Source organism: Nyctereutes procyonoides, unplaced genomic scaffold (genome assembly GCF_905146905.1).
Source record: "Nyctereutes procyonoides isolate TBG_1078 unplaced genomic scaffold, NYPRO_anot_genome, whole genome shotgun sequence".
Classification (NCBI taxonomy): domain Eukaryota; kingdom Metazoa; phylum Chordata; class Mammalia; order Carnivora; family Canidae; genus Nyctereutes; species Nyctereutes procyonoides.
In genome coordinates this window covers 5,356,804-5,384,171 of record NW_026575141.1, presented here as the reverse complement: position 1 = coordinate 5,384,171, position 27,368 = coordinate 5,356,804, and the positions used below count along the sequence as shown (strand labels likewise).

At 59.1% G+C, this 27,368-nt stretch overlaps 1 protein-coding gene across 2 annotated transcripts; it reads left to right on the top strand.

Moving 5' to 3' along the window:
* FLNC (filamin C) lies at positions 1-27,138 on the top strand. 2 transcript variants are annotated; one of them, XM_055307439.1, is made up of 48 exons: positions 1-673; positions 5,122-5,370; positions 6,912-7,009; positions 7,158-7,308; positions 7,407-7,525; positions 7,708-7,785; positions 7,980-8,142; positions 8,305-8,505; positions 9,573-9,710; positions 10,044-10,170; positions 10,323-10,459; positions 10,638-10,831; positions 10,924-11,037; positions 11,662-11,805; positions 12,024-12,147; positions 12,292-12,452; positions 12,656-12,746; positions 12,836-13,005; positions 13,220-13,337; positions 13,428-13,690; positions 14,074-14,671; positions 15,341-15,514; positions 15,628-15,790; positions 16,067-16,227; positions 16,886-17,053; positions 17,144-17,267; positions 17,775-17,931; positions 18,007-18,196; positions 18,383-18,406; positions 18,519-18,766; positions 19,184-19,264; positions 19,572-19,671; positions 19,910-20,050; positions 20,323-20,451; positions 20,544-20,717; positions 21,342-21,503; positions 21,616-21,819; positions 22,255-22,407; positions 22,492-22,614; positions 22,696-22,938; positions 23,103-23,372; positions 23,474-23,611; positions 23,867-23,982; positions 24,553-24,685; positions 24,778-24,954; positions 25,106-25,324; positions 25,911-26,120; positions 26,218-27,138. In XM_055307439.1, exons 1-48 carry the CDS (start codon positions 319-321, stop codon positions 26,403-26,405), a joined length of 8,163 nt encoding a protein of 2,720 aa, XP_055163414.1. In that variant the 5' UTR covers positions 1-318; the 3' UTR covers positions 26,406-27,138. The 2 variants fall into 2 exon arrangements, with proteins under 2 accessions (XP_055163414.1, XP_055163415.1); XM_055307440.1 differs by lacking the exon at positions 19,184-19,264 and having other exon boundaries at positions 2-673.
* The last annotated feature ends 230 nt before the right edge of the window (positions 27,139-27,368 follow it).

Below are 27,368 nucleotides of genomic sequence, written 5' to 3'. Positions count from 1 at the left end.
GGAGGCCGGCGCTCTGACGTGGACCCGGGGGCCGCCGCGCCGCGTGGGGGGGGCGCGGCCCCGGGGGCTTCTTAAACCCCCCGGCCCGGCCCGGCCCGCACTTCCCGAGCACCGCTCCGCCCCCGGAGAGGGAGACCGAGAGGGAGACCGAGAGGGAGCGCGGCCGAGGAGCCGAGGAGGCCCGCCGAGTCCCGCCAGCCGGGGCGCGCTCGAGAGAGAAGTTGAGAGCCGCGCCGAGCGGCCGAGTCCCGCGCTCGCGCCCCGACAGCGCCCGACAGCGCCCGACAGCGCCCGCGCAGCCCGCGCAGCCCGCCCAGCATGATGAACAACAGCGGCTACTCGGAGGCCGCGGGCCTCGGCCTGGGCGACGAGGTGGACGACATGCCGTCCACGGAGAAGGACCTGGCGGAGGACGCGCCGTGGAAGAAGATCCAGCAGAACACGTTCACGCGCTGGTGCAACGAGCACCTCAAGTGCGTGGGCAAGCGCCTGACCGACCTGCAGCGCGACCTCAGCGACGGGCTGCGCCTCATCGCGCTGCTCGAGGTGCTCAGCCAGAAGCGCATGTACCGCAAGTTCCACCCGCGCCCCAACTTCCGCCAGATGAAGCTGGAGAACGTGTCCGTGGCCCTCGAGTTCCTCGAGCGCGAGCACATCAAGCTCGTGTCCATCGGTCAGTGCGGGAGGGGGACGCGCCCTGAGAATGGGCGGGCCCCGGGGGCCGCCGCGCGTGGTGCTGGTGCTGGTGCTGGTGGGCGCGGGGAGCTGAGCTAGGGCAGGGGGCGACCCCGGCACGGGGGGGCGGGGGGAGGCACAGGGACTTCCCAGCCCTCCGACGCAGGCCACACGGGCACTGCCTGCACACCGGGCTGTCCTTATAGGGGCATCTGGGGGGTGTCCGGAGGAGTCCAGACCTTACTTATAGGGGCATCTGGGGGGTGTCCGGAGGAGTCCAGACCTTACCGTTCTTAAGTCTTCCAGCTCAGCCTTCCCGCACACACTCCCATCAACCCTCCTCTCCTCATTGTCCCCTTTCTTGCCATGGGGCCATCCCAGCCCCGCTTGAGAAGACAGGGTCAGTGCCCATTACTGATTCCTGGGGGTGTCTACTCCCTAAACAAAGCAAATAGCTTCTTTGCCTCCTAGCACCTCCACCGGAGGAGGAGCCCACTGAAGGCAGGTCCCAGGCACTGCCCATCTGAGGACTGAGAGGTGCAGGGAGAGCTGGTAGCCGGGCAGGCATGGGGCCCGGGGACCCTCCACAGGCATGTGCTCAGCAGCTGGGTTCAGGCTCCTGGGCCAGGGCAGGCAGGGCCCAGCCTCAGAAACCTAAAAAGGCACTGAGCGAGTGCAGAGAACCTTAACCCCTGCCTACCCACCTCCAGCTTCAGCTGGCCTGGGAGGGTGCTCCCCCAAGTCCACGCCAGGCCCCAGCCCACCCACTTGGCCCCCATTGGCTGCAACTAAAGGTCTGGGTTGAGGAGAGGGAGGGGAAGGACTGTAGAAGGGAGGAAGTCCCTGAGTGTAACCAGATTTGGAAGGTGTATCAGTGCTGGTGGGGGTGGGGAGGCACTCCAGGCTTGGGAGCTGGGGAGCTAGGGAGCTGGGGGTGGGATCTGAGTGGCCAGGGGCTGCTCCTCCCCTCCCAGCCCTGCTGTGCTCCCTGCTGGCTAAGGGCCCAGGGAAGACCCCCAACCCCTGTGATAAGCTCTTAAGAGTCTTGCCATGATTTACAGGAAAGGGCCGCTTGGGGTGTACTCCAGGGCCCCAGAAGAGGAGTTTCATATAGAGTCAGGTGCCTTTCCCCACCAGGCTACCCCAGAGACTTCTCTAGATAATTGAATGTCTGTCCACCCCCACTGTCCCTCAGGGCTTCTCTCGGCCTCCTGAATTAGCAGCTGAAGTCAGTCCGGGGCCTTTTGCCCTGTCCAGTCCTTTCTCTAGGCCTTACCCCTCCTGCCCCAATACTGCCCCCCCACCCCACCCGCTCTGGCCTGGAAATAGCCCTGCCTCCGTGACACAGCAGATGTCTCTGAGCTTTCCAGAAGGACAAGCCTGAGGACAGGGAGTGGGGGAGGGGGCCCTGGTGTTTGTAGTGGGGCTGAAGGCTACATGTGTGTGTGTATGTGTGTGTGTGTGTTGGGGGGGGTCAGATGGTGTGTGTGTGGGGGGGGGCAGAGACAAGTCAGTCCTGGGGCTGTCATCCCCCTGCATGCTGGGATTTGACCCACAGGACTGACTGTCCCAGGTGGGGTCTCAAGGGCAGGGCCTGGGGCCTTACCAGAGCTTTATAGGAAACTGCTCAGCCTTCCCCTCCCTTCCCCACTGCGGGGGTGGCCAGCCCCTCTCCGGGCCTGGGCCTCATCCTTCCTGAGCCCACCTCTCCCCTCCCCCATGGTGGTGTTTGGCTCCAGCCCCTTGGCTCAGCTGTAGAGGGGCCGGCTCAGAGTAGAGGGGGAAGAAGCAAAAGATGGTTTGGGGATGGGAGGGACGCTCCTCGGTTCCCGCTGAGAGGAAGGGGAACTGTTCCCCATTTGGGCCAAGTGGCTCACTCGCGCTGATGAGATAAGCTGTCAGCAATTTGGGGCCAGGCCTGAGGCTGAGGGTGGAAGGGAGGGGGCATGGGCAGCAGGGCTGCTCACCCCAGCCGGGAGATGTCAAGGGATTCTCCACCAGGGCTGGCTGTTCTGCTTCCTCTGGTTCCCTCTGGCCCACCTAGTGGTGGGAAGGGGGCTGTCCAGGGGCCTCCTCTGGGCATTGTCTCAGGACTGAAATTGAGCATCTGGGCACCTGGGAGGGAGTCAAAAAGTCTCCCCACTTCCCTTTCTAGGAGTGGGGTGGGATCTGAGAAGTACACCTGAAGGAGGGGTGCTCAGCCTGGGTTGAAGGAGCCTTGCACCCTTACCCCAACACCCCGACCCCCCCCCCAGCCCCTCCGAACAAAGAGGCCTAATGAGGCAGCTCTGTGCCGCAGCTGTTCCCCAGTTGCTATTCCTTCTAGAGCCAACAGCTGAGGGAGGGGCTGGAGGGGGTAGCAGCTGTGCCGGCACCTCCCTCGCCCAGGCCCTCTCTCCTCCCCCTTCACTTGAGGCCTGGGGTGGCCTCAAGGACTGGCTCTCAGGCTCCTCCCACCCCTTTGGGGGTGTCCCCAGGCTGGAGAAGAAGTGGTGGCTCAGGGAATGAGGGAGGAAGCCTGGCTCTGTTGGAGCTCTCCCTCTTTTGCCTGGCCTGGGGGTGGGGGTGAGTTCAGAGAGGAAGGTCACTGCTCCAGAGCAGGACTCTGGGCCCCTCTCCTGCCCCAGGCTGCAGTGGACCACTTGCTGTCTGGCCCAGGGCCAGTTACTGGGGAGAAACTTCTCCCTGAAGCAAATATGAATGACACCCCCTCCAACCCCGGCAACCTCAGGGCCTCCCTCCCAGGAATCTGGCTCTAGTTTGCAAGAAGCACTTCTGGGTGTGTGAGCACTGGCTTTGGAGGCTGTCAGGGTGGTGAGAGGCTGCGGGGCACTGGGTGTCAAGGCTGTGTGAAAGTATTGTGGACCGAGTGTTTGAGAGAGCGCACTGAAGCACCGGGAGGCCGGGAGTGTGTCATGGAATCTGAGAGCTGCCAAACCATTGTGCTGCGGTGGAGCCAGGGGGAGGGGGGCGGGCTGGGGAGCTGCGGGGGAAGGAAGGATGAATCAGTGAAAGGGTGGGGGAGCCAAGGGGGCTAGAGCTGGAGGCCGCAGGGACAGAGAGGCTGAGATTCTCCCTCTTGGGGGCTGGTGGGGGTGGGATGGGGTGGAGGATGCTGGAGTTCCCCAGGTCTTTGGTCTCCTAACTGCTTTCTCCCAAGATCTAGAGAAGGAGGAAAAGATGTGTAAGGGGGGTGGGGTGGCTCCAGCCCCACCCTCTCCTATCTCTCAGGCAACACCAGTAAACAAGGCTGAGTCTCCCTGCCCGCCAAACCTCCTAAAAGTGGTGTTCAGGGAAGCTGATGGATTTCACTCGTGTGCTGTCTTTTATAAATAAGCTGGTTTGCAAAGATCTATACTCCAGGTCACCTTGGGACCTGGATATTTCTTTCTGGCTATGGAAGGTGAACTAGGCCCCCCAAATATTGGGGGACCTGTTCTGGTATTCCTCAAAGGAAGGGATGGGTGCGGTGTCTGAGCTTCTGAGACTTGAGTCCACATGGGTGACATTCTTCCTGGCTCATGTGAAATCCCACTGGCCCCAGCATTTGAAAACATGATTTTCAAGCCTTACTCAAGCCTGCACTGTACCCCCTCCCTCCTTCCAGAACTTTGTTCCAAAAGCCTTTTATGGTGTTCAGAGGAAAATTTGGCTGGAACCAGGTTAGTTCTATTCCTCTCCAAATTCAGTTTTTAAAATCTTCACCCATTCAACCAGTATTTATTGAGACCCCACCAAGTTCTACACTGAGTCTAGAGAAATAAGATAGTGTCTAGTGTGAAAGAAGCCAGACGAAAAGAGTACATACTACACGATTACATTTGTATAGAACTCTAGAAAATGCAATCCATATACTAATCCATAGTAACCAAGGGCAGACCAGTTGTTGCCTGGGAAGAGGAGATAAGGAGGGGCAGAGAGAGGGGTCACAAAGGGGCGCATGCAAAGAAATTTGGGGAGGGATGGATACATTTATGACATGGTGATGGCTTTTTGGTTGTATACGTGCCGTCAAAGTTTATCCAGTTGTATGCTCTAATATGTGCGGTTTGTTGTATGTCAGGCGTACCTCAATAAAACTTAAAAAAAAAAAAAGAAAACAGCGTCTGTCCCCAAGAGGCTCACAATCCCGGAGAATTGCCCAGGTGCTTGTAGCCTGATGGAGGCCCATGCGTGCACTGTTGCTCAGGTCTTTGGTCTCCTTTGGTGCCAGGCACCTGTTGTGGAGGCACATTGGGAAGCAACCTCATTTCCAGGGGAGAGACCCAAACAAATGCATTAGTCCTCTGGGTCCGGCATTGTGGGAGGGTGAGAATTTGGTAGGCAGAGAAGGGGCAGGTTCCAGAATCAGGAGTTCTGTTCCCCGTGCTCTAACAGCAGCTTCAGGAGCTGAGTTGTTCAGGGCAGCCCCTTTGCTGAGTCCAGCTTGTTCTCTCTGCTCTGCAGACAGCAAGGCCATCGTGGATGGGAACCTGAAGCTGATCCTGGGTCTAATCTGGACGCTGATCCTGCACTACTCCATCTCCATGCCCATGTGGGAGGATGAGGATGATGAGGATGCCCGCAAGCAGACGCCCAAACAGCGTCTGCTCGGCTGGATCCAGAACAAGGTGCCCCAACTGCCCATCACTAACTTCAACCGTGACTGGCAGGACGGCAAGGCTCTGGGTGCCCTGGTGGACAACTGCGCCCCTGGTGAGTGGGCCAGAGGGCTCATCATGGAGCCCTTCGCTGGGGGTGCTGGGGCCTGGGCCTGTCAGAATGGGCTGGGGGATCAGGAGCGCTGGTGAGGCTTGCCCGTGCTCCAGCCGAGAATCATCGCTGGCAGCAGGCCCTCTCTGATCTGTGCCAGATCCTGCAGCTGCTGCAAAAGGTTCAGAATTCCTCATTTTACAGACAAGGACACTAAGGTCCAGAGAGGGCCAGTGACCTGTCCAAGACCACACAGCTTATTTGTGGCAGAACTGAACTAGAGCCCAAGGCCTCAACTCCCTGCTCCATGAGCTTCCTACTTTGCCACATGGGTACCGTTTCTGCTGAGCTGAAAGAACAGAAATGTGGCAAGAAGGCCAGGAGTTAGGTCCTGAGAAGGTTCTTCTTCGTGAGACCCTGGGATCAGTTTGAGGAGGGGCTGAGGCTGGTGTGGCACTGCCCAGTGGCAGGTGACCCAGCCCTGCCCTCTCTCGCTGTAGCCCCTGGCCTCATCAGGTGGGGACAGCTCAGGGCGAGGAGACTGAGGCATCACGCACTAGTGCCCTGTCCCATAGGCAGCTCCCTTTCTGACCATCACCTCCCAAGAAGATAGGTCGTTTTCTAACCCGGATAGGTGGATGAGCTCTGCCCGCTGGCCCCTTGGGAGGATCCTCCCCCAGCCTAGGGTCAGCCGGGGAGCAGGGGGTGGGGAGCCAGGGGGTGGGAGGCGGGGGCACCAGTGCCTGGGAAGCATTCCCAGCTGCTGAACCATTGCCCACAGCTGGTGAGGCCGCCAGCAGTGAGCTCAGCTGTTCCGGCGGTCATGGATTCCAGCCTTTGAGCCAGCCCCCTCCCAACCAATGAGCATCACCCTTCCTCCAGCTTTGGCCTGGACCAAGTACCCCCTAACCTCTGCACCCCTTGACAGGAGTGATCTGGGGCTGCCTCAGCATTCTTCCCATTAGGAGGGCTGGATTTTGGGTGTCCACAGAGGAGAACCCATTCTCTCAAAACATGCCCTTAAGTGCCTCAGTTTCCCCAAGTGGTCAGTGAGGAAGGAGAGGGTGTCTTATGCCCTAAGGCTGATGTGGGAAGTGCTTGGAGGTCTAGGACTTGAGGGTGGCTGTGAGGAGACCTTTTGGGGGACAGGCCAGAGGCTTATGCAGGATGGGGCCTCTCACCTCCTCTGAGCACCCCCAAGGCAGCAGGAACAAGGCAGGAGGGACGGGATGGGGGTGTCCTCACAGGGTCTGCACTGGGGCCCAGGCAGGCAGGAGGCTGACAGGCAGGGCTGGTGCCAGGCTGCGTCAGCCAGGGCAGAAAGACCTCATTGTTGGTGCTAGGGAGGGCTGCTGTGCCTCTCAACAGCAATGGGCATCCCAGCCAATGTGCCCTAACGTAAGTGGTCAGGAGGCACTGCTGCTGCTCGGGGCCTCAAGCAGGGCATGTGAATTCACAGCCTGCGAGGCTGTCGGACAAGGAAATGCTCTGCCTTGGACTGGCTACTACCCCCAAGTCACCATCTCCATTTACCATCTTTCCAGGCCTCTGCCCTGACTGGGAGGCCTGGGACCCCAACCAGCCTGTGGAGAACGCCCGGGAGGCCATGCAGCAGGCGGACGACTGGCTCGGGGTGCCCCAGGTACACCAGCAAATGGGGTGAGGGCAGAGAAGGGGGGTCAGCGGGCTCAGGAGGGAGGTTGGGTCTATAAGGAGCCCAGCCAGGATGTGGGAGAGAAATAGGTTGCAAGGTGGCAGGCACCCTGTGACTCCATTCCTTTCTGTGGCAGGTGATTGCCCCTGAGGAGATTGTGGATCCCAACGTGGATGAGCATTCTGTCATGACCTACCTGTCCCAGTTCCCCAAGGCCAAACTCAAGCCTGGTGCCCCTGTTCGCTCTAAGCAGCTGAACCCGAAGAAGGCCATCGCCTACGGGCCTGGTATGTGTTGAGGGCCTGGGATTGGATGGACCCTGTGCAGCTGGGTACGTCCTTGGATGGGTCCCGTAAATACCCTGGCTCTGCCTTCTGTCCTTCAGGCATTGAGCCCCACGGCAACACGGTGCTGCAGCCTGCCCACTTCACTGTTCAGACGGTGGATGCCGGTGTGGGTGAGGTGCTGGTCTACATTGAGGACCCTGAGGGCCACACCGAGGAGGTATGGCAGAGCCTTTGGGGACCAGAGGGATTGGCATGGGCTTGGAACCAGAGACCACAGGCTGATAACAGGAATGGCCTGGAGATGGCTGCCAGAACCAGCTGCTATACTGGGGACTGGGGGAGGCATCCCCGTGGGTGTTGCCAGGTGCTGTGACTTCTGATCTTTTCCCTTCCCCATAGGCCAAGGTGGTTCCCAACAATGACAAGAACCGGACCTATGCTGTCTCCTATGTGCCTAAGGTTGCAGGGTTGCACAAGGTATCTCCCTGCAGACCCTCCCCATTCCATTCACATCCTTAGCCCTGGTTGAGTGGACCCCTCTTGGCTCACACCCCACCCCATCCCAGCACACCCAGCAGCCCATCTCCCCCCATTCTTGGCTCTGCCCTGCCCCACTACCCCCTCTCAGAATTGCTTTCCCTAAGAAGCTAACACTTGTCCCCTGACTCTAGGTGACCGTGCTCTTTGCTGGCCAGAACATCGAACGCAGCCCCTTTGAGGTGAACGTGGGCATGGCCCTGGGGGATGCCAACAAGGTGTCGGCCCGTGGCCCTGGCCTGGAGCCCATGGGCAATGTGGCCAACAAACCCACCTACTTTGACATCTACACTGCGGGTAAGGGTGGGCCCCAGGGGGATGTCAGGCAGGCAGCCCACAATTGCATGGGGTGATGCAGATGGGGGCCTGGGGCAGAGAGGTGGGCAGTCCCAGAGAAGGGGATTCTGAGCAGCTGTGTGTGTCCAGAGCCCAAGCACTCACAGCCTTTGTGCCTGGCAGGGGCTGGGACTGGTGATGTTGCCGTGGTGATCGTGGACCCGCAGGGCCGGAGGGACACAGTGGAGGTGGCCCTGGAAGACAAGGGTGACAACACATTCCGATGCACGTATAGGCCTGTGATGGAGGGGCCCCACACGGTGCATGTGGCCTTTGCTGGTGCCCCCATCACCCGCAGTCCTTTCCCCGTCCATGTGGCAGAAGGTAAAGGTCCTTTGTCCCCCACAGTCACCCTCACTGAGGCTGGGACACAATTGCCACCACATTCTGGGTCTGAGGGCTTATGGGAAATGAAGGACCCGATCCAGGGAGTCAGCTGAAGCTTTAAAATAGAAGAGTCATGGTGAGGATGTGGGTAGCTCTGGACAGATCTCATCCCGATCATCTCTCCACACATTACTCCCAGGGAGGGTCAGGAGACCATAGGAAAGCATATGAGACAGGTGCCACCTTGGAAGGATTGCAGGGGCACATGTGATGACACCCATAGCCCAGGCCCTCAGATGGTGACTCCTCCTCCCAGTTTTCTCTCTGCCACTCAGAACCTTTGGCATCACTCGTCCACTCCCTGCCCATCATCCACCAGGCCAAGAAAGTGGTGCCAAGTTAGTGCTGCCTGGCGGAGGCGGCCAGCATGTCCATGGCTAACTGGCCTCACCTGTGCTATGTGGCCGGGCCCAGGTTCCATGGTAGGCCAGGAGTACATGTCCTTGCCTAGTCTGTGGCCCCCCACTGGGTTCTCTGCTGAGATCACCATTCTTTGGCCTGTGTTTAGAAACCAGGTCTGGGTTCATTGCCAGTGGTAGCATTCCATGGCAGGCTGATTTCCCTGCCTTGCCTGTGGCTGGCTTCATGTTGAGTATCTCTTGTTCTGAGGCCATGTTAGTGTTTTGTGGCATAACTTAGTCCTAAAGCCACTATGGTGGGTCTGCCTGAGAAGGCCCAGGTGGCTCTAGGTGGGTGCCTTGGGGTGGTCTGGGGCCCTCCCCTATCTCTCTCTGCCCCACTCTCTGCCAGGCTCTGCTGTATCTTTGTCCCAGGCACCACGGACTCTGAGAAGCCCAGCGAGAAGGGTTGCTAGTGGTTCGCTGTCCAGCTTGGCTCTTAGAGGCTCCAGTTGTGTCAGAGGCCCCAGGGAGTACAGGGGGAAGATGCATGAGGGCAGAGCCCTGTGCTTGTGAGGGTCAGGAAGACTATGCCCAGGGAGGTAGGGGATGAGTGGTGAGGAGCCTGAGACAGAGCCTCGGTAATCTTCTCTCTCCAACCCCCAGCCTGTAACCCCAATGCCTGCCGTGCCTCTGGGCGGGGCCTGCAGCCCAAGGGTGTGCGTGTGAAAGAGGTGGCTGACTTCAAGGTGTTCACGAAGGGTGCCGGCAGTGGAGAGCTCAAGGTCACAGTCAAGGGGCCGAGTGAGTGACAGGGCCTGGGTCTGGGTGGGTCTAGCTCCCTCAGGGCAGTGACAGCTAGTACCATGCCCCCCTGGAGAGGCTCCAAAGAGACCCATTGTCTCTTCTCTTGCCTCAGTTTCCCAACTGCAAGCCAGGAATGATCCTCTTCACCCTACGTGCAACCCCGGGTGTGAGGCACAGGGATGACATGTGATCCCTGCCTGATCTCAGTTCTGCTCACTGGTAGTCCTGCCTTCAGGCTGGACCTGGGTTCCGAGGGCTCCTTGAGGGATGGAGGAACTGTTACTCCCAAACTGTTGATCACACCCCCTTCTCCACCCCTCATCTCCTCAGAGGGCACAGAGGAGCCAGTAAAGGTGCGAGAGGCTGGAGATGGTGTGTTCGAGTGTGAGTACTACCCTGTGGTGCCTGGGAAGTACGTGGTGACCATCACATGGGGCGGCTATGCTATCCCCCGCAGGTAAGCACTGGGCACACTCTATGCCTTCCTGTCTGGGACCCTCACAGGGTGGAGGGGGGAGGTTGGGCTGCCTGGAACTGTGAGGGAAGAGAGGAGGGCTACCCCCAGCAGAGGTACTTCCTGGCGTTGACACCAGATCCCTCTTTGCCTAGCCCCTTTGAGGTACAGGTGAGCCCACAGGCAGGAACACAGAAGGTACGGGCCTGGGGTCCTGGCCTGAAAACTGGCCAGGTGGGCAAGTCAGCCGACTTTGTGGTGGAGGCCATTGGCACGGAGGTGGGGACACTGGGTAAGTGGCTGGGTGGTAGCAGCTAGGAATGCTGGGGAAGTGATGTGATGGAGGGACCTGGGAAGTGACTGGGGACGGGGTGGGAATGCTGGGTAGTATCAGGAGTGGGACATAGGGGTCCTGCCTGAATGTCCGAGCTGCCTCTTGTGCCCTCTGATCTTCTGTACCTTGCACACAGGCTTCTCCATTGAGGGGCCCTCGCAGGCCAAGATTGAGTGTGATGACAAGGGGGATGGCTCCTGCGATGTGAGGTACTGGCCCACAGAGCCCGGAGAGTATGCTGTGCATGTCATCTGTGATGATGAGGACATCCGAGACTCCCCCTTCATTGCCCACATCCAGCCAGCCGCACCCGACTGCTTTCCAGACAAGGTGGGTCCCAGCGCCTGTACAAGGGCCCAGAATTGGGGGAGAGGGCCCTCCTCCAGGCCCTGACCTAGCTCTCTGCTCCTCCCGCTACACAGGTGAAGGCCTTTGGGCCTGGCCTGGAGCCCACAGGCTGCATCGTGGACAAGCCTGCGGAGTTCACCATTGATGCCCGTGCTGCTGGCAAGGGAGACCTGAATCTGTATGCCCAGGTGGGGTACTTACTGCCCAATCCTGCTGCCCCCATCACCTGGGGCAGGAGCCCTGGGAGGTGGGGGCAGGTGAGAGGCAGAGGAAATTGTAGCATGGCAGGACTGACTCTCATGGATCCAGGAGAACTATGGGAAACAAAATTTTGTGTTTCCTGATGAATTCATAAGAGCATATTTTACCAAAAGTGTATTTTGTTGTACTAATAATTTTGAATTTGAAAGATTATTTGATTATCTTTCAAGCCAGTGATAGACTTGGCTTCCCAAATCAGTTTCTCAAACTGGTAGCCACTAACCTCTAGAAGTTAATGAATGTATTCTTGGGTCCAAGAGGATAATTTTTCTTTAAAATGTTCACTATTCAATTTTAGAAACAGTGACTTAGCGCAACCTCTCCCCCACTAACACATTTCAGATGCTTAACTGGGAGGCCAGGCCACACAGATGGCCTAGAGCCAGATCTCTAGGCTCCCAGGGCGGGCCCTGACCACCAGAGCACGTGGGGCCGAGCTCCCTTGGCCTGAGGTCAGAGGCGGTGGGTAAGGAGGGCATGGAGGCCAGCAGAGGGCGCCAGTGCTCTGAGGAGGCCTGAGCACTCTAAGATTCGCTTGGTGATGCCCACAGGATGCTGATGGCTGCCCTGTCAACATCATGGTCATTCCCAACGGCGATGGCACCTTCCGCTGCTCCTATGTGCCCACCAAGCCCATTAAACACACCATCATCATTTCCTGGGGAGGTGTCAACGTGCCCAAGAGCCCCTTCCGGGTATGTCCTCCTGTCTTGCTCCCTGCCGCTGGGGTCCCAGGGGAGGGTGGAACCCTGCACAGGAGATGTTGGTTGTCCCTGGACCCTTGTCACCTGCTCCCCACCTCACTGCCCACATGGAGGCTAAGATCGGTACCACTAAGGCTGGGCTGGTAGTGCTGAGGAAAGTGGCCTTGTGGGAGGAGCACTGTGCTGAGCATTGACCCCTTTCCCTGCAGGTAAATGTGGGAGAAGGCAGCCACCCTGAGCGGGTGAAGGTGTATGGCCCAGGCGTGGAGAAGACAGGCCTCAAGGCCAACGAGCCTACCTACTTCACCGTGGACTGCAGTGAGGCTGGGCAAGGTGCGCCCAGCTGTGGCTGGGGTGGGGGAAGGGGCCTGGGGTGGGGCTCCTGCTCTGGCTCCACCCTGTTTCTGGGCAGAGTTATAGTTAAGTGGGTGAGGCTGTTGAGACCCCACTCACGGTTTTGTGCCTGCCTCCCTTCAGGTGATGTGAGTATCGGTATCAAGTGCGCCCCTGGCGTAGTGGGCCCTGCAGAAGCTGACATCGACTTTGACATCATCAAGAATGACAATGACACCTTCACAGTCAAGTACACACCCCCGGGAGCGGGCCGCTACACCATCATGGTGCTGTTTGCCAACCAGGTACCCCACCCTTGGCCTGTGGCAGTCTGGTAGCCTATACCCTCCATGTCTAAGCCAGCAGCTTGATATGATGTCATTTGGGGACAGTTTTGCAGCCATCGATCGAGCACTTCTGTGTGCAGGCAGCATGCTTCAGAAAAAACAAAGGGGACTCTTTCAGAAGCTGGCTTTGCCTATCCTCACCAGGTCTTTTTCCCATCCAGGAGATCCCTGCCAGTCCCTTCCATATTAAGGTGGACCCATCCCATGATGCCAGCAAGGTCAAGGCTGAGGGCCCTGGGCTGAACAGAACAGGTAGGTGTCTGGGCAGACACGGGGCTGGGCTGGAGGTGGGGCTGGGTGTCCCCCAGGCCCTCACCTGCCATCTTGATTGGGCTCCCCAGGTGTGGAAGTTGGGAAGCCCACTCACTTCACGGTACTGACCAAGGGAGCCGGCAAGGCCAAGTTGGATGTGCATTTTGCTGGGGCTGCCAAGGGCGAAGCTGTGCGGGACTTTGAAATCATTGACAACCATGACTACTCCTACACTGTCAAGTACACAGCTGTCCAGCAGGTGTGTCCCCCCACCCCACCTCACCATTCCTGGCTGACAGGGTCCTGAATTTCCATTCTCCAGTCTCCTAGGGCCACTTCTGAGTGTTGGCCCCTTTCCTGCCACCCTTCCTCTCTGGCTGTGCACCTCTGGGCCTCAAGTCCATGTTGGCCAAGGGTGTGTTGCCAGGCTATGTCTAACCCACCTAGTTCTGACCTCCTCTCATACCCAACAGGGCAACATGGCTGTGACAGTGACCTATGGTGGGGACCCTGTCCCCAAGAGCCCCTTTGTAGTGAATGTGGCACCCCCATTGGACCTCAGCAAAGTCAAAGTTCAAGGCTTGAACAGCAGTAAGTGGGACAGGAGCTGCCTTGGGAAGTGACCGGTATTGTGGGATGGGCTGGAGTCTCTGTTCATTGTGTCCCTTGCCCTCTCCGCAGAGGTGGCTGTGGGGCAAGAACAAGCGTTCTCTGTGAACACACGTGGGGCTGGCGGTCAGGGCCAGCTGGATGTGCGGATGACCTCACCCTCTCGCCGACCCATCCCTTGCAAGGTGGAGCCTGGGGGTGGAGCTGAAACCCAGGCTGTGCGCTACATGCCCCCTGAGGAGGGGCCCTACAAGGTGGACATCACCTACGATGGTCACCCAGTGCCTGGCAGCCCCTTTGCTGTGGAAGGTGTCCTGCCCCCTGATCCCTCCAAGGTGAAGAGATGGCAGCTGGAGGGAGCTGGGGTATGGGGGTTTACAGGGAAGATGGAGGAATCACAGGGGCAGAGGCTAGAAGACCCATGCACCTGGAGTGAGTGCAGCCAAGGACCCAATGCCAAGTGATTCCCCCATCCCAGGGCCTGCCTTTGAGACAGCTTAGTTATTAAGAGTGTGGTATTTGACTGCACTGGGCTTGCATTCCAGGTTCACTAACTGGGACAAATGATTTGATCTGTCTGTCCCCACTTCCTCATCTGGAATTGTTATAAGGACTCAGTCTGTAGTAGCTGCTACATTTAAAGGTGCTTAGCTGGGTAGGGAGCCATGAAGACCAACCATGGGATATCAGGAACCCATATACTTGCTCCTCTTCCTAGGTCTGTGCTTATGGCCCTGGTCTCAAGGGTGGACTGGTAGGCAGCCCAGCACCGTTCTCCATTGACACCAAGGGGGCAGGCACCGGCGGCCTCGGGCTGACTGTAGAGGGCCCCTGCGAAGCCAAGATCGAGTGCCAGGACAATGGTGATGGCTCATGTGCTGTCAGCTACCTACCCACGGAGCCGGGCGAGTACACCATCAACATCCTATTTGCCGAAGCCCACATCCCAGGCTCACCCTTCAAGGCCACCATCCGGCCCGTGTTTGACCCAAGCAAGGTACGGGCCAGTGGGCCTGGCCTGGAGCGTGGCAAGGCTGGCGAGGCAGCCACCTTCACTGTGGACTGCTCGGAGGCGGGTGAGGCTGAGCTGACCATTGAGATCCTGTCGGATGCCGGCGTCAAGGCCGAGGTGCTGATCCACAACAACGCAGACGGCACCTACCACATCACCTACAGCCCAGCCTTTCCTGGCACCTATACCATTACTATCAAGTATGGCGGGCACCCTGTCCCCAAATTCCCCACCCGCGTCCACGTGCAGCCTGCTGTTGACACCAGTGGAATCAAGGTCTCGGGGCCTGGGGTGGAGCCTCATGGTGAGTGAGAGGAAGGAGCCAGTCAGGGAGCCATGGGCATCAGCAGGAGAGAGGGAAGCAGGGCTGAAGGCTTAGGGAGGGCCAGGGCTGGGTGAAAATAGGGCTTGGGGGGCAGCCTGGAGTTCTTAGGGCTCAGATACCCCAGAGAAGGAACCAAGAGCCAGAGGCTGGGCATGGAGCTTTGCCTCTCTGCTCCCGTAGCAAACCTGTGCCTTCCTGTGTGCATCTTTCTGAGGAGAGCCTAGCTTTCTTGGATCATGTCCCTGACCTGAAAAATCCACACTGTGGAGAGTATAGAGGGAAAGTTTTGGAGTAGAGGGTTAGGAGACCGTTCAGCTCAGTTCAGTAAACATGAGTGGCCACCTGCTGGGGGCCAGCCACTGGCTAGGTGTGGGGGTGGAAGGTATAGGAGAGAGAAGACCCAGACTCACCCTTGAGACTGTGGGACATCTGATGTGAACAGAGTGTCACAGGGTGGTGATGGGAACAAATCAGGGGCTGTGGGAGGTGGGCCTGGAGTGCACAGGGGTGCAGAGGGTGGCTGGGCTCAGGTGGGGAGGTAGCTGGCGGATAGGAGGGACAGCCTGGGAGTTAGGGAGGGTGGAGATGTGAGCAACTATGTGAGAGCTGCCCCCGACCCACATTGACTGTGCCTCTCTTGGGACCCAGGTGTCCTGCGTGAGGTGACCACAGAGTTCACTGTGGATGCAAGATCCCTAACAGCCACTGGTGGGAACCATGTGACAGCGCGTGTACTCAACCCCTCGGGTGCTAAGACGGACACCTATGTGACGGACAATGGTGATGGCACCTACCGAGTGCAGTATACCGCCTATGAAGAGGGTGAGAGCATGGGCTGAGGGAGGAACGGTGGGGCTCCCATCACTGCTTGCTCAGTGCAGCAGGGGCACTGGGGCTGTGTGCACCCTGACTTGCTGTGTGTGGCCGGCTTCCAGGCGTACATCTGGTGGAGGTGCTGTATGACGACGTAGCTGTGCCCAAGAGCCCCTTCAGAGTGGGCGTGACGGAGGGCTGTGACCCCACCCGAGTGCGGGCCTTCGGACCAGGCTTGGAGAGTGGCTTAGTCAACAAGGCCAACCACTTCACTGTGGAGACCAGGTATCCTCCCCCTTTCCTAATCTGCCCTCTGAGGCATGGCCATCCTGACCCAGCCATGTGCCCTTCTCCTTTGTCCTTCTGTGTGAGCCTCATCACATCCCCTCAAGGGTGACCTAGGAGCAAACCTCCTGCAGTGCTTCACGTCAACCCCTGTAGCTCCTCCCTCCTCAGCTGGCCCCCTGGTGGCCTGCCCTCCTTCCTCCACCCACCCCAGTCAGCCACTTTTCCCTCTCCCTGACTGTCACTAGCGGAGCTGACAAGGGTGTCACCTTGCAGGGGAGCTGGCACTGGAGGCCTCGGCCTAGCCATCGAGGGCCCTTCGGAAGCCAAGATGTCCTGCAAAGACAATAAGGATGGCAGCTGTACCGTGGAGTACATCCCCTTCACTCCTGGAGACTATGACGTCAACATCACCTTCGGGGGGCGGCCCATCCCAGGTGTGCATGGAGGGCAGGCCGCCGGGGGGAGGCAGCAGTGAGGCTGCGGGTGGGGTGGTGGGGTGGTGCGGGTGTTGAGGGCGTGAGAAGCAGGGTGGTGCTTGCTGTGGACGAGATGGCCCCTCCAGTTCACGCCCACAAGTCCAGAGCTGGTGTCCTGGCCTCTCGCCTGAAGCACAAGACTTCAGGGGTCCAGTCACTCAGACCCAGTCCAGACCCCTGTTGCTGGCTCAGCGAGGTCGCCTCTCATACCCTCTTGCTCTGTCTGCACCCTCTCCTGCTCCCCTGCAGGGCTGAGCTGCTGGCACACGTTCTGTCTTCCATGATTGCAGAGCTTGGGCATGTTGAAATTGGACTTTTTTGACCGTTTCTAATTTCACACCATCAAAAGTGGATCTGATTTTTAAAATGCATTTCGAGCATTTTATTTAGGAAGGAATTCTTCCAGGCCTGTGGCCCTACACATGAGGTTTGCCCCGTCGCTGTCTGCAGCCAAGTTTGTTTATTCCTGTTTACATTTTCTTAGCAAGGTCTTAAGCATTTGCACGTGTTGGTCTGGCCTCCCTGAGGCATTTCAGAGACCTCCTTCTAGCTGCCTCCTCAGTGTCCAAGATCTTCCCAGGCAGGTGGGCTGGGGCTGATGTCCTCCTCCTTGCAGGGAGCCCCTTCCGGGTGCCAGTGAAGGACGTGGTGGACCCTGGGAAGGTGAAGTGTTCAGGACCAGGGCTGGGGGCCGGTGTCCGGGCCCGGGTACCCCAGACCTTCACAGTGGACTGCAGCCAAGCTGGCCGGGCCCCACTGCAAGTGGCCGTTCTGGGCCCCACAGGTACAGAATGTCCAGGTGGGGGTGGGGGGAGGAGAGCCGGTAGGATGGAGCATCAGGAGGCTCTCTGCTGACCTTGCCTACCTTGCCCAGGTGTGGCCGAGCCTGTGGAGGTGCTTGACAATGGAGGTGGCACCCACACCGTCCACTACACCCCAGCCACGGATGGGCCCTACACGGTAGCTGTCAAGTATGCTGACCAGGAGGTGCCACGCAGGTGAGAACTACCTTTGGGCTCCCACACACTGAGCCTGAGTTCTGGAGCCCTGCTATGGGGGCTGTACCTGCAGGCCATTGCCAGGGTCCTGGGGGTGCCCCTCCCATCTGCCTTGGCCTCGCCTGTCTCAATCTCAGCCCCCCAGTCCGCTTTTCCTTGGGGCTCCCTGCCTGTCACCCCAGAGAGGCACACAGCCGGAGGGGCTCTCCTTGGGTCAGGCTTTCCTGCCACATAGCCACAAAATTAGTGCCTTGGGAAATAGCAGGTGGTGGGAGAAGGAAGCTTTCCACACCCTCCTCTTTAAACTGACCACAGCATCTTCCAGGGAACGCAGAAATGCTCTGGGTCCATCATGAGCGGGTAACCCCGCAGGTTACCCTCCCACAGAACTTGGGATGTGGGCTCTTCCTTCCTTTCTGCCCTGCAGAATCCTCCCTCCTGCTTCTGTCTGTGGGGAGCACTCCCCCCGGACCCGCAGACAACTGTCCACCCTTTCTGCCCCTCAAGCCCCTTCAAGATCAAGGTGCTTCCTGCCCACGATGCCAGCAAGGTGCGGGCCAGTGGCCCTGGCCTCAATGCCTCTGGCATCCCTGCCAGCCTGCCTGTGGAGTTCACCATTGATGCCCGGGATGCTGGCGAGGGTTTGCTCACCGTCCAGATCCTGGTGAGTCCGTGTGTAGCTCACCTCCCTGGTCAGGGTTTGGGCACAGGCAGGCCCTGACCTCTGTTTCCCTCCCAGGATCCTGAGGGAAAGCCCAAGAAGGCCAACATCCGAGACAACGGGGATGGCACGTACACCGTGTCCTACCTGCCAGACATGAGTGGCCGGTACACCATCACCATCAAGTATGGTGGCGATGAGATCCCCTACTCACCCTTCCGCATCCATGCCCTGCCCACTGGGGATGCCAGCAAGTGTCTTGTCACAGGTGGGTGCCCACCCTCCGCCTTGTCCTCTGCTCCTGCTCACCATGGAGCACCCCTCATAGCTCTTCCAGGTCCCTGGCCCAGTCCTTAGGGGACTGCTGGTCAGAGAGCCCACCTCATCTGCCCCCATCCCCCACCCCCTCTTCCTCTCCATGGCTGTGTGGCCTCACACTCTTCTCTGTTTCCAGTGTCCATTGGAGGCCATGGCCTGGGTGAGTGCCCTTTCTCTTCTTGCCATGGGCTGAGGTGGTAGGGGCAGCTGGGAATGGAGAGGGACTGGGCACAGCCCTCATAGACCCTCAACCTGGCTCTTCTGGGTGGCAGGTGCCTGCCTGGGACCCCGCATCCAGATCGGGGAGGAGACCGTGATCACAGTAGATGCCAAGGCAGCAGGCAAGGGGAAGGTGACATGCACGGTATCCACGCCGGATGGGGCAGAGCTCGACGTGGACGTGGTTGAGAACCACGATGGTACCTTTGACATCTACTACACAGCACCCGAGCCCGGCAAGTACGTCATCACCATCCGCTTTGGAGGCGAGCACATCCCCAACAGCCCCTTCCATGTGCTGGTAAGTTCCAAGGCCTGGGGCAGTGGCTGAGGAGATGGGCCTTGTTAGCAGCAGCAAGAAATCCCAGAACCCATCCCCATGTCTGATGAATTGTGGTCCAAGTATTCTGGAGTCAAGCCTTTGTATCCCCATGGCCCTCCAACTTGGGAGTTGAGCACAGCCCCTGTCTCAGGTCCCTCCAGTGGTCGGTCAGAACTCTCCTCACTGACCCTCAGGCCCACAGTCCCTATACATCCCCTCAAGGTGGCCCTGCAGGACGATGAAGCCCTCCAGAGGATAAAGCTCATGAAATAGCCATCCCGCCCCAGGGGTAGCCCAATTGCAGGTCCCTGGGCCATTCTCAGAGTCAGCTCCTGGTCTCTTGGCGGGTGTGGACTAGCCTGCCACAACCCATGCTTTCCGTGCCTTGCCTCCCAGGCGTGTGACCCCATGCCCCACGTGGAGGAGCCTGCTGACGTGCTGCAGCTGCCCCGGCCCAGCACCTACCCCACACACTGGGTACTGCTGCCTCCCACCTGGGCCACGCCTCGCCCTCCCCCTGCTCCTTCACTTCTTCCTTCTAGTCCTCTGTGGCCAGGGCTGGGGCATGGTTTGGGGGGGCCATCTTGGGGAGCAAGTGGGTGTCAGTCTGGGCAGATGGGCCTCCAAGCTGAGCACCTCTTCTCTTGCGGTTGACACACTTCTCCTGCCACTCTGGCTTCACCATTCACCATCTTGTTCTTTCCTCACTTTCTCGGACTTCAGTTGTGACTCAGGCTAGGCTCCCCAGACCTTCCCTGGCCGACCGTTCCTTTCCCCTACACAGGCCACAGAGGAGCCCATGGTGCCTGCAGAGCCAATGGAATCCATGCTGAGGCCCTTCAACCTGGTCATCCCCTTCACTGTGCAGAAAGGGGAACTCACGGGTACTGTCCTGCGCTGCCTGGGAAGGGGTCACCTTCTTCCAGGCCCAGAGGGGAAAGGAGTTACCCAGGGTCACATAGCCAAGCTGGACAGGGCTGGAACTCAGACTCGAGGCTCCTACATCCCAGTGCAGGCTTCATCTTGCCGCTCCGGGCTGTCTCCTGGTGCCTCAGGGCAACAAGAAAGGGGTGGGCATGGTGGGAAAAAACGGGGTCCCCTAATAACCATGCTACCCGGCAGGGGAGGTACGGATGCCCTCTGGGAAAACGGCCCGGCCCAACATCACCGACAACAAGGACGGCACCATCACGGTGAGATATGCACCCACAGAGAAAGGCCTACACCAGATGGGGATCAAGTATGACGGCAACCACATCCCTGGTAAGTTGGGGCCGGGCTGGGCTTGGGCTGGGCTGAGAGGAACCCACGGTGACTTCATCCTTGCCTGCCGTCTTTCAACAAACGTCCCTCGAGCACCTGCTCTTTGCAGATGCCACGCCAGCCCTCGAGGAGGCTGCTATCTCAGTAGGAGGCAGACTTCCATCAGGCCCTATGGCAGACAGAGAAAGTCAGGGAGTCATGTGGGAGACAGGTGGGCTGAGGTAGCTCCTGTCCTCACTACCAGTACCACCCCTTCTCTCGGTTGCTTTCAGGAAGTCCCCTGCAGTTCTACGTGGACGCCATCAACAGCCGCCATGTCAGTGCCTATGGGCCAGGCCTGAGCCATGGCATGGTCAACAAGCCGGCAACCTTCACCATTGTCACCAAGGATGCTGGGGAAGGTGAGTGCTGGGGAGGCAGAGGGCTTGGGTAGGAGGCCAGGTGCAGGGCTGAGGGCAGGAACATCTGAGCTCAGCCCCACCTCCCTGTACAGGGGGTCTGTCCCTGGCCGTGGAGGGCCCATCCAAGGCTGAGATCACCTGCAAGGACAACAAGGATGGCACCTGCACCGTGTCCTACCTGCCCACTGCACCCGGAGACTATAGCATCATCGTCCGCTTTGATGACAAGCACATCCCAGGGAGCCCCTTCACAGCCAAGATCACAGGTGGGGCAGGGGTGGGCACACAGGCCTACAGGCCAAGCCCCGGCACGTGCTGGATGTGCAAGCCCAGCGTGTTTGATTGACCCAGGGCGTTAGACTAGGGGCCCCTCTGGGTGAAAGAGGTCTGTTTGGACAAATAGAGGGAACACTCCATTGTCAATAGCAGATGAGGAGTATCCAACCACCCCACATGCTTTCAAATACATCATCTCATTTAGTATTGAAATAACTTGTGAAGTTAGGGTATAATCTCTTTTGATAGATCAGTAGGCCCAGAGAGGCTAAGCAACTAGGTCAGAGCCACATGGAAGGCAACGGTCTACATCGTCCAGTCCAGCCTAGTGTTTCAGTGTCATGAAACCACAACTTGCAATTAAAAAATATGGATTAGGGATTGAACCCATTCTGGCCTGAGGCATCCACGGGGCAGCCAGGGTCCTGGACCCACCAGTAATCTTTGGTGGCTAACACATGAATGAAGACTGTGCTGTCCTGGGCCTTGGGCCTCTGCCCTTTGAGTGGTCCCATCTGTTGAGTCCAGTGGGGTCTGCTAGGAGGTTTCCTGAGCCAAGAGGACATGGCCTGTCTGGAGTCCTCACAGTCTGACATGTCAAATTCCCCCACCAGGTGATGACTCAATGCGCACATCACAGCTGAACGTGGGCACCTCCACGGATGTGTCACTGAAGATCACCGAGAGTGACCTGAGCCTGCTGACCGCCAGCATCCGTGCCCCCTCCGGCAATGAGGAGCCCTGCCTGTTAAAGCGCCTGCCCAACCGGCACATTGGTGAGCATGGGGCTGTGGGGAGGGACCTCAGGAGGAGGAAGGCATGACAGGAGTCAGGAAGGGGTGCTCTGCCAGGCGCAGGACACCGTGCCTGACCACCCCCTCTCCACAGGCATCTCCTTCACCCCCAAGGAGGTTGGGGAGCACGTGGTGAGCGTGCGCAAGAGTGGCAAGCACGTCACCAACAGCCCCTTCAAGATCTTGGTGGGGCCATCTGAGATCGGGGATGCCAGCAAGGTGCGGGTCTGGGGCAAAGGCCTGTCCGAGGGACACACCTTCCAGGTGGCGGAGTTCATCGTGGACACTCGCAATGCAGGTACTTCTTGCCCCAGGGCCCTTGTTTCAGCTGGAGCTTCTAACAAGGACTTGAACTTTCCTGCCCAGGGCCCCCTTAGTCACATCCTCCTCCCTGGACTTCCTGGCCCCCATCTCTGTTGGGATTCACATTCCGGGGTCCATTTGGGGGGCTATGCACTTCTCTCAAATGTAAGAGAAAGCTCATCTGTTCTGAGTTTCTGACTCACCTTCCCTCCCTGGGGGAGGAGGCCTCCTAGGCTCCAGTGAATTTTCTACACTGCCCCATCCCTGGCCCTCTGGTTCAGCGCCTGGCCCACTCCTCCTCCTGCAGAGCCAGCTTTCATTACTTGTTATTATACACGTCGGCCACCTGTTCCAGACAGAGCCTGTAGTGTGGGCAAGGGAGAGCAGAGTGGCAGGGCCTGAGGGAGATGGGTCCTTGGTTTCCTGCCAGGTTATGGGGGCTTGGGGCTGAGTATTGAAGGCCCCAGCAAGGTGGACATCAACTGTGAGGACATGGAAGATGGTACATGTAAAGTCACCTATTGCCCCACGGAGCCTGGCACCTACATCATCAACATCAAATTTGCTGACAAGCACGTGCCTGGTAAGCTGTGGGCCACGGCTGGGCAGGGAGAGGCTGTGAGGCCAGTGGTCTGAGCTACCCTATCGCCCCCCTCCCCTCTTCCAGGAAGCCCATTCACTGTGAAGGTTACCGGCGAAGGCCGCATGAAGGAAAGCATCACCCGGCGCAGACAGGCGCCTTCCATCGCCACCATCGGCAGCACTTGTGACCTCAACCTCAAGATCCCAGGTGTGACTCGGAAGAGCTGGGGCGGGGCTCTGGGGAGGGCACGGGGCCTCCGACTCACCTCTGCTGCTCTGTGTCTCCTAGGGAACTGGTTCCAGATGGTGTCTGCCCAGGAGCGCCTGACGCGCACCTTCACGCGTAGCAGCCACACGTACACCCGCACAGAGCGCACGGAGATCAGCAAGACGCGGGGTGGGGAGACCAAGCGCGAGGTGCGGGTGGAGGAGTCCACCCAGGTGGGTGGAGATCCCTTCCCTGCTGTCTTCGGAGACTTCCTGGGCCGGGAGCGCCTAGGCTCCTTCGGCAGCATCACCCGGCAGCAGGAGGGTAAGCATGGCTGCACCGGGCCTTCTGGTCCCTGGGACAGGGTGGGGAGGGCACGGGCAGCAGGTGTTCTGGGTGGAGGAAGAAGCGTTACTGAGGAGGGAGGGAACGTCCAAGGCTCGGAGCAGCCCCAGTTTCACCTTGACAGTAATCCACACTCCCTGCAGGTGAAGCCAGTTCTCAGGACATGACTGCACAGGTGACCAGCCCATCGGGCAAGATGGAAGCCGCAGAGATCGTTGAGGGAGAAGACAGCGCATACAGTGTGCGTTTCGTGCCCCAGGAGATGGGGCCCCATACAGTCACTGTCAAATACCGTGGTCAGCATGTGCCTGGCAGCCCCTTTCAGTTTACTGTGGGGCCACTGGGTGAAGGTGGTGCCCACAAAGTAAGGGCTGGTGGCACAGGACTGGAACGAGGTGTGGCCGGTGTGCCAGGTGAGGGGCAGGGGCCGGGCGGGGGGGCGGTGGCAGCAGGGCAGCCGGCGGGGTGGCAGTGGTGCTAAAAAGCTGCCTCTGCCCTGCTTCCCTGTCCCCAGCCGAGTTCAGCATTTGGACTCGAGAAGCAGGTGCCGGGGGCCTGTCCATTGCTGTGGAGGGACCCAGCAAGGCGGAGATTGCTTTCGAAGACCGAAAAGATGGCTCCTGTGGCGTCTCCTATGTTGTCCAGGAACCAGGTGAGTGGTCCACGCTGGAGGCAGAGGCTGTGCCTGCCTGACCCTTCAGACTGGCATTCTGGCCAGAGCACAGATGGGTCCCTGCTCTTTCTCTGCCCCCATCTCCCTCTACCCCCACACCCCCTGGGGATGGGAGTCTCTCTCCAGACCTGAGCCCTGGACCCAAGGTGCCTATCCTGGGATGAGGTGGTTGGGTGATTCCACCCCCACCACCTGCCATCCAGGGGCCTGTGCCAACCAGCCTTCCTTCCCCAGGTGACTATGAGGTCTCCATCAAGTTCAATGATGAGCACATACCAGACAGCCCCTTTGTGGTGCCTGTGGCCTCCCTCTCAGATGACGCTCGCCGCCTCACCGTCACCAGCCTGCAGGTATGTGCCCAGGGGTAGGGTCCCTCTGCCATCCTAAGAGATGGGCAGGAGTCGAGGGCAGGTCAACATGTCCAGGAGCTTAGCAGGGACCTCAGTAAGGACAGTCAGCAGAAACCCAGTATCTGTACAGCAGGGGGCGTCATGTCTCACCTCCAGGATCATCACACACTCCTGCTTCTCCTAGTCCTTCCCATTGACCCACCTTCTCTGGGGAGCACCCCCAGGCCAGTCTAGGTTACATTTTCCTTCCTTGTCTGGGCCTCTGGGCCATATAGCACTGGCCTCCTCTATCGTGTGAACCTTACCTCCTCAGCCAGGACAGGGTACGGCATCTCCTCCCCCACAGTGCCCAGCACAGCCAGGTGGGCCCACCTCCTGGCAGATGGATGCCAGCCAGAGGCCCAGCCCCTGCCTCCCAGCTCCCACAGCCTTGTTGACTACCTCCCTGAGCTGGGCCAGGCTGGGGCTGGGAGCCTCAGGCTGGGCGGGCAGTGAGAGCAGTGTCGGGCTGCGGAGAGTGGTGCTCCAGACCCTGCCCAGGAGTCTGAGTGCCCTCTGTGGCCCCTGCAGGAGACGGGGCTCAAGGTGAACCAGCCAGCCTCCTTCGCGGTGCAGCTGAATGGTGCTCGGGGCGTGATCGACGCTAGAGTACACACGCCCTCGGGTGCAGTGGAGGAGTGCTACGTCTCTGAGCTGGACAGCGGTGAGCTGCCCCAGCCTTGCCCACCCTGTGCAGCCCTTCTGGAGTGGAGAGGGGAAGAGCAAAGCCTCACTCACCAACCCTCTGCCCCACAGACAAGCACACCATCCGCTTCATCCCCCATGAGAACGGCGTCCACTCTATTGATGTCAAGTTCAACGGTGCCCACATCCCCGGCAGTCCCTTCAAGATCCGTGTTGGGGAACAGAGCCAGGCAGGGGACCCAGGCTTGGTGTCAGCTTATGGTCCTGGGCTTGAGGGAGGCACCACTGGTGAGTGCCTGGGGCTGGGAAAGAGGGCTGGCTATTGGGGTGCTCGGCTTCTGGTCCTGCACTGCCCTGTCCCGGGGCACTGAGTCCCTGCAGGGTCTGCTCTGGGCCCCAAGCCCTTCCTGCCTACAGCCTTGCTGCCTCTGGCCCCCAGGTGTATCATCAGAGTTCATTGTCAACACCCTGAATGCGGGCTCAGGGGCCCTGTCTGTCACCATCGACGGCCCCTCCAAGGTGCAGCTAGACTGTCGGGAGTGTCCTGAGGGCCACGTGGTCACTTATACTCCCATGGCCCCTGGCAACTACCTCATTGCCATCAAGTATGGTGGCCCCCAGCACATCGTGGGCAGCCCCTTCAAGGCCAAGGTCACAGGTGAGTGCCCTGGTTGGGCGCATCCTTCCATCCCAGCCTGGATGAGTCCAGTGGCCATTCACATTGGGCCATGTTCTAACCCAGGAACTACGGGCAACTAACCAGGAATAAGGTCGCCTGGCCTCACACAGCACACCATTCTGTGATGTCATGGAGAATCATGTTTGAAATCCATCCCTTGATTACTCTTTTCCCTGCAGTGACTCCCAAGCTTTAGCTTAACTTTCTGCCCTCCTGGCTTCCTGTGTTTCTGGCTTCCTAGAAGACAAAACTCAGTACATATTTAGCGAGCTTTCCTTTTCAAAACACTGAAGGATTAGTTGGATATGTGTTGTTTTCAAAGCAAGACTCTTACCCTATGACTTGGGTTCCCAGACCAAGCCAGGGTGAGGGCTGGAGCCATCAGAGGCCCAGGACCTCGGGATGAGCCGGACCTGGTACACATTGCAGGGCTTGTTGGGAACTCTGGAAGCCACAGCGGGGGAAGGGATGTGGCCCACGGGGGCTGTCAGTGCTGGCCGAGGGTCTGCTGCCAGGGGACGTAGGCCTCTCACACAACTCGTGGTTACTCCACCTTGTCCCTCAGGTCCCCGGCTGTCTGGAGGCCATAGCCTTCACGAAACATCCACGGTTCTGGTGGAGACCGTGACCAAGTCATCCTCCAGCCGCGGCTCCAGCTACAGCTCCATCCCTAAGTTCTCCTCAGATGCCAGTAAGGTGGTGACACGGGGCCCAGGGCTGTCCCAGGCCTTTGTGGGCCAGAAGAACTCCTTCACTGTGGACTGCAGCAAAGCAGGCATGCGAGGGAGGAAAGGGGTGGTTTTCTCGGGTGTGAGGTGCCAAAGGGCTGCAGGCCCCCGGTGTGAGCCAGCCCCTTCTGTTTCCTTCTCTAGGCACCAACATGATGATGGTGGGCGTGCATGGGCCCAAGACCCCCTGTGAGGAGGTGTATGTGAAGCACATGGGGAACCGGGTATACAACGTCACCTACACCGTCAAGGAGAAAGGGGACTACATCCTCATCGTCAAGTGGGGCGACGAAAGCGTCCCTGGAAGCCCCTTCAAAGTCAACGTGCCCTGAATCCCAGAAGTGCCTCCCCCAGCCTCGGCCCCCACCTCCAGCCAATGCACACACACACACACACACACACACATACACACCCCTAGATGCACACACGCAGTCAGACCACGAACACCTGCCCTGGGGTGTGAAATGAGCGGCAAGGCCTCCCCACCCTGCCATGCCCCCAGGGGATGGAGGGCCTTATCTGTCTCAGGGCAGTGCACCTCCCATCGAATGTGACATGAGGGCAGGCTGGGGGTTGGGAAGGGGTCAGGGAAGCCCCGAGTTTTCTGGTGGGGCTGAGGCCAGTGGGGAAGCACGTGTTTGGGGGTGTCTGCGTGTGTGAGAGAGGTTACCCTCAAGCCGCACTGCCGGCCAGACCACCTTGCTAAGGACTGTGTCTGGCCCCTCCGGTGGCCCCAACCCCAGAGTGTGAAGGACTTGGAAAAGAAAGCACAATCGGAGGAGAAAACAGACCCAGAACCAGCAGCAGCGCTGGCACGTGACCTGGCCCAGAGCGATTTCTATCTGCCTGCCAGGCTTCCTGGAGGACTGCTTTCTCTCTCTTTCTCTTTCTCTCTCTCTCTTTTTTTTTTTTTTTACAGTTGCACAGCTCTGCCCCATGAGGGGCCTTTTTTACACACTGCGAGGCCCAGCTTTCTGGGGGGACTTTTGCACATATCAGGCGGCTCTGCTGGGAGTCGCTTACATGGAACACTCCAAATAAAGTGTGGCCTGTCGCAGAGGCTTAGCTCTTGTTCTCGTGCTTTCTCTGGGTGGCCACCACCTATTTGGCGGGGTCTGGGATTATGGCAGGATACCTGAAAGAACCATTGCCAGGGGCCTTGGGGATTAGTTCTCAGACTCTTAGACAGCTGGGGAGAGCTGGGGGGGAGAGGGAGGTGAACAGTATTCTGGAAGACTGCCCTAGACTACTGGGAGGCCAGCTTCCCTGCAGCCTGGTCTCAAAGACGTTCCATA

Coding starts and splice junctions, on each gene's coding strand:
- FLNC (XM_055307439.1), top strand. CDS start 319: ATGATGAACAACAGCGGCTACTCGGAGGCCGCGGGCCTCGGCCTGGGC. Junction 9,711..10,043: donor GGTCACAGTCAAGGGGCCGA/GTGAGTGACAGG, acceptor TCATCTCCTCAG/AGGGCACAGAGGAGCCAGTA. Junction 21,504..21,615: donor CCTGCCCAACCGGCACATTG/GTGAGCATGGGG, acceptor CCCTCTCCACAG/GCATCTCCTTCACCCCCAAG.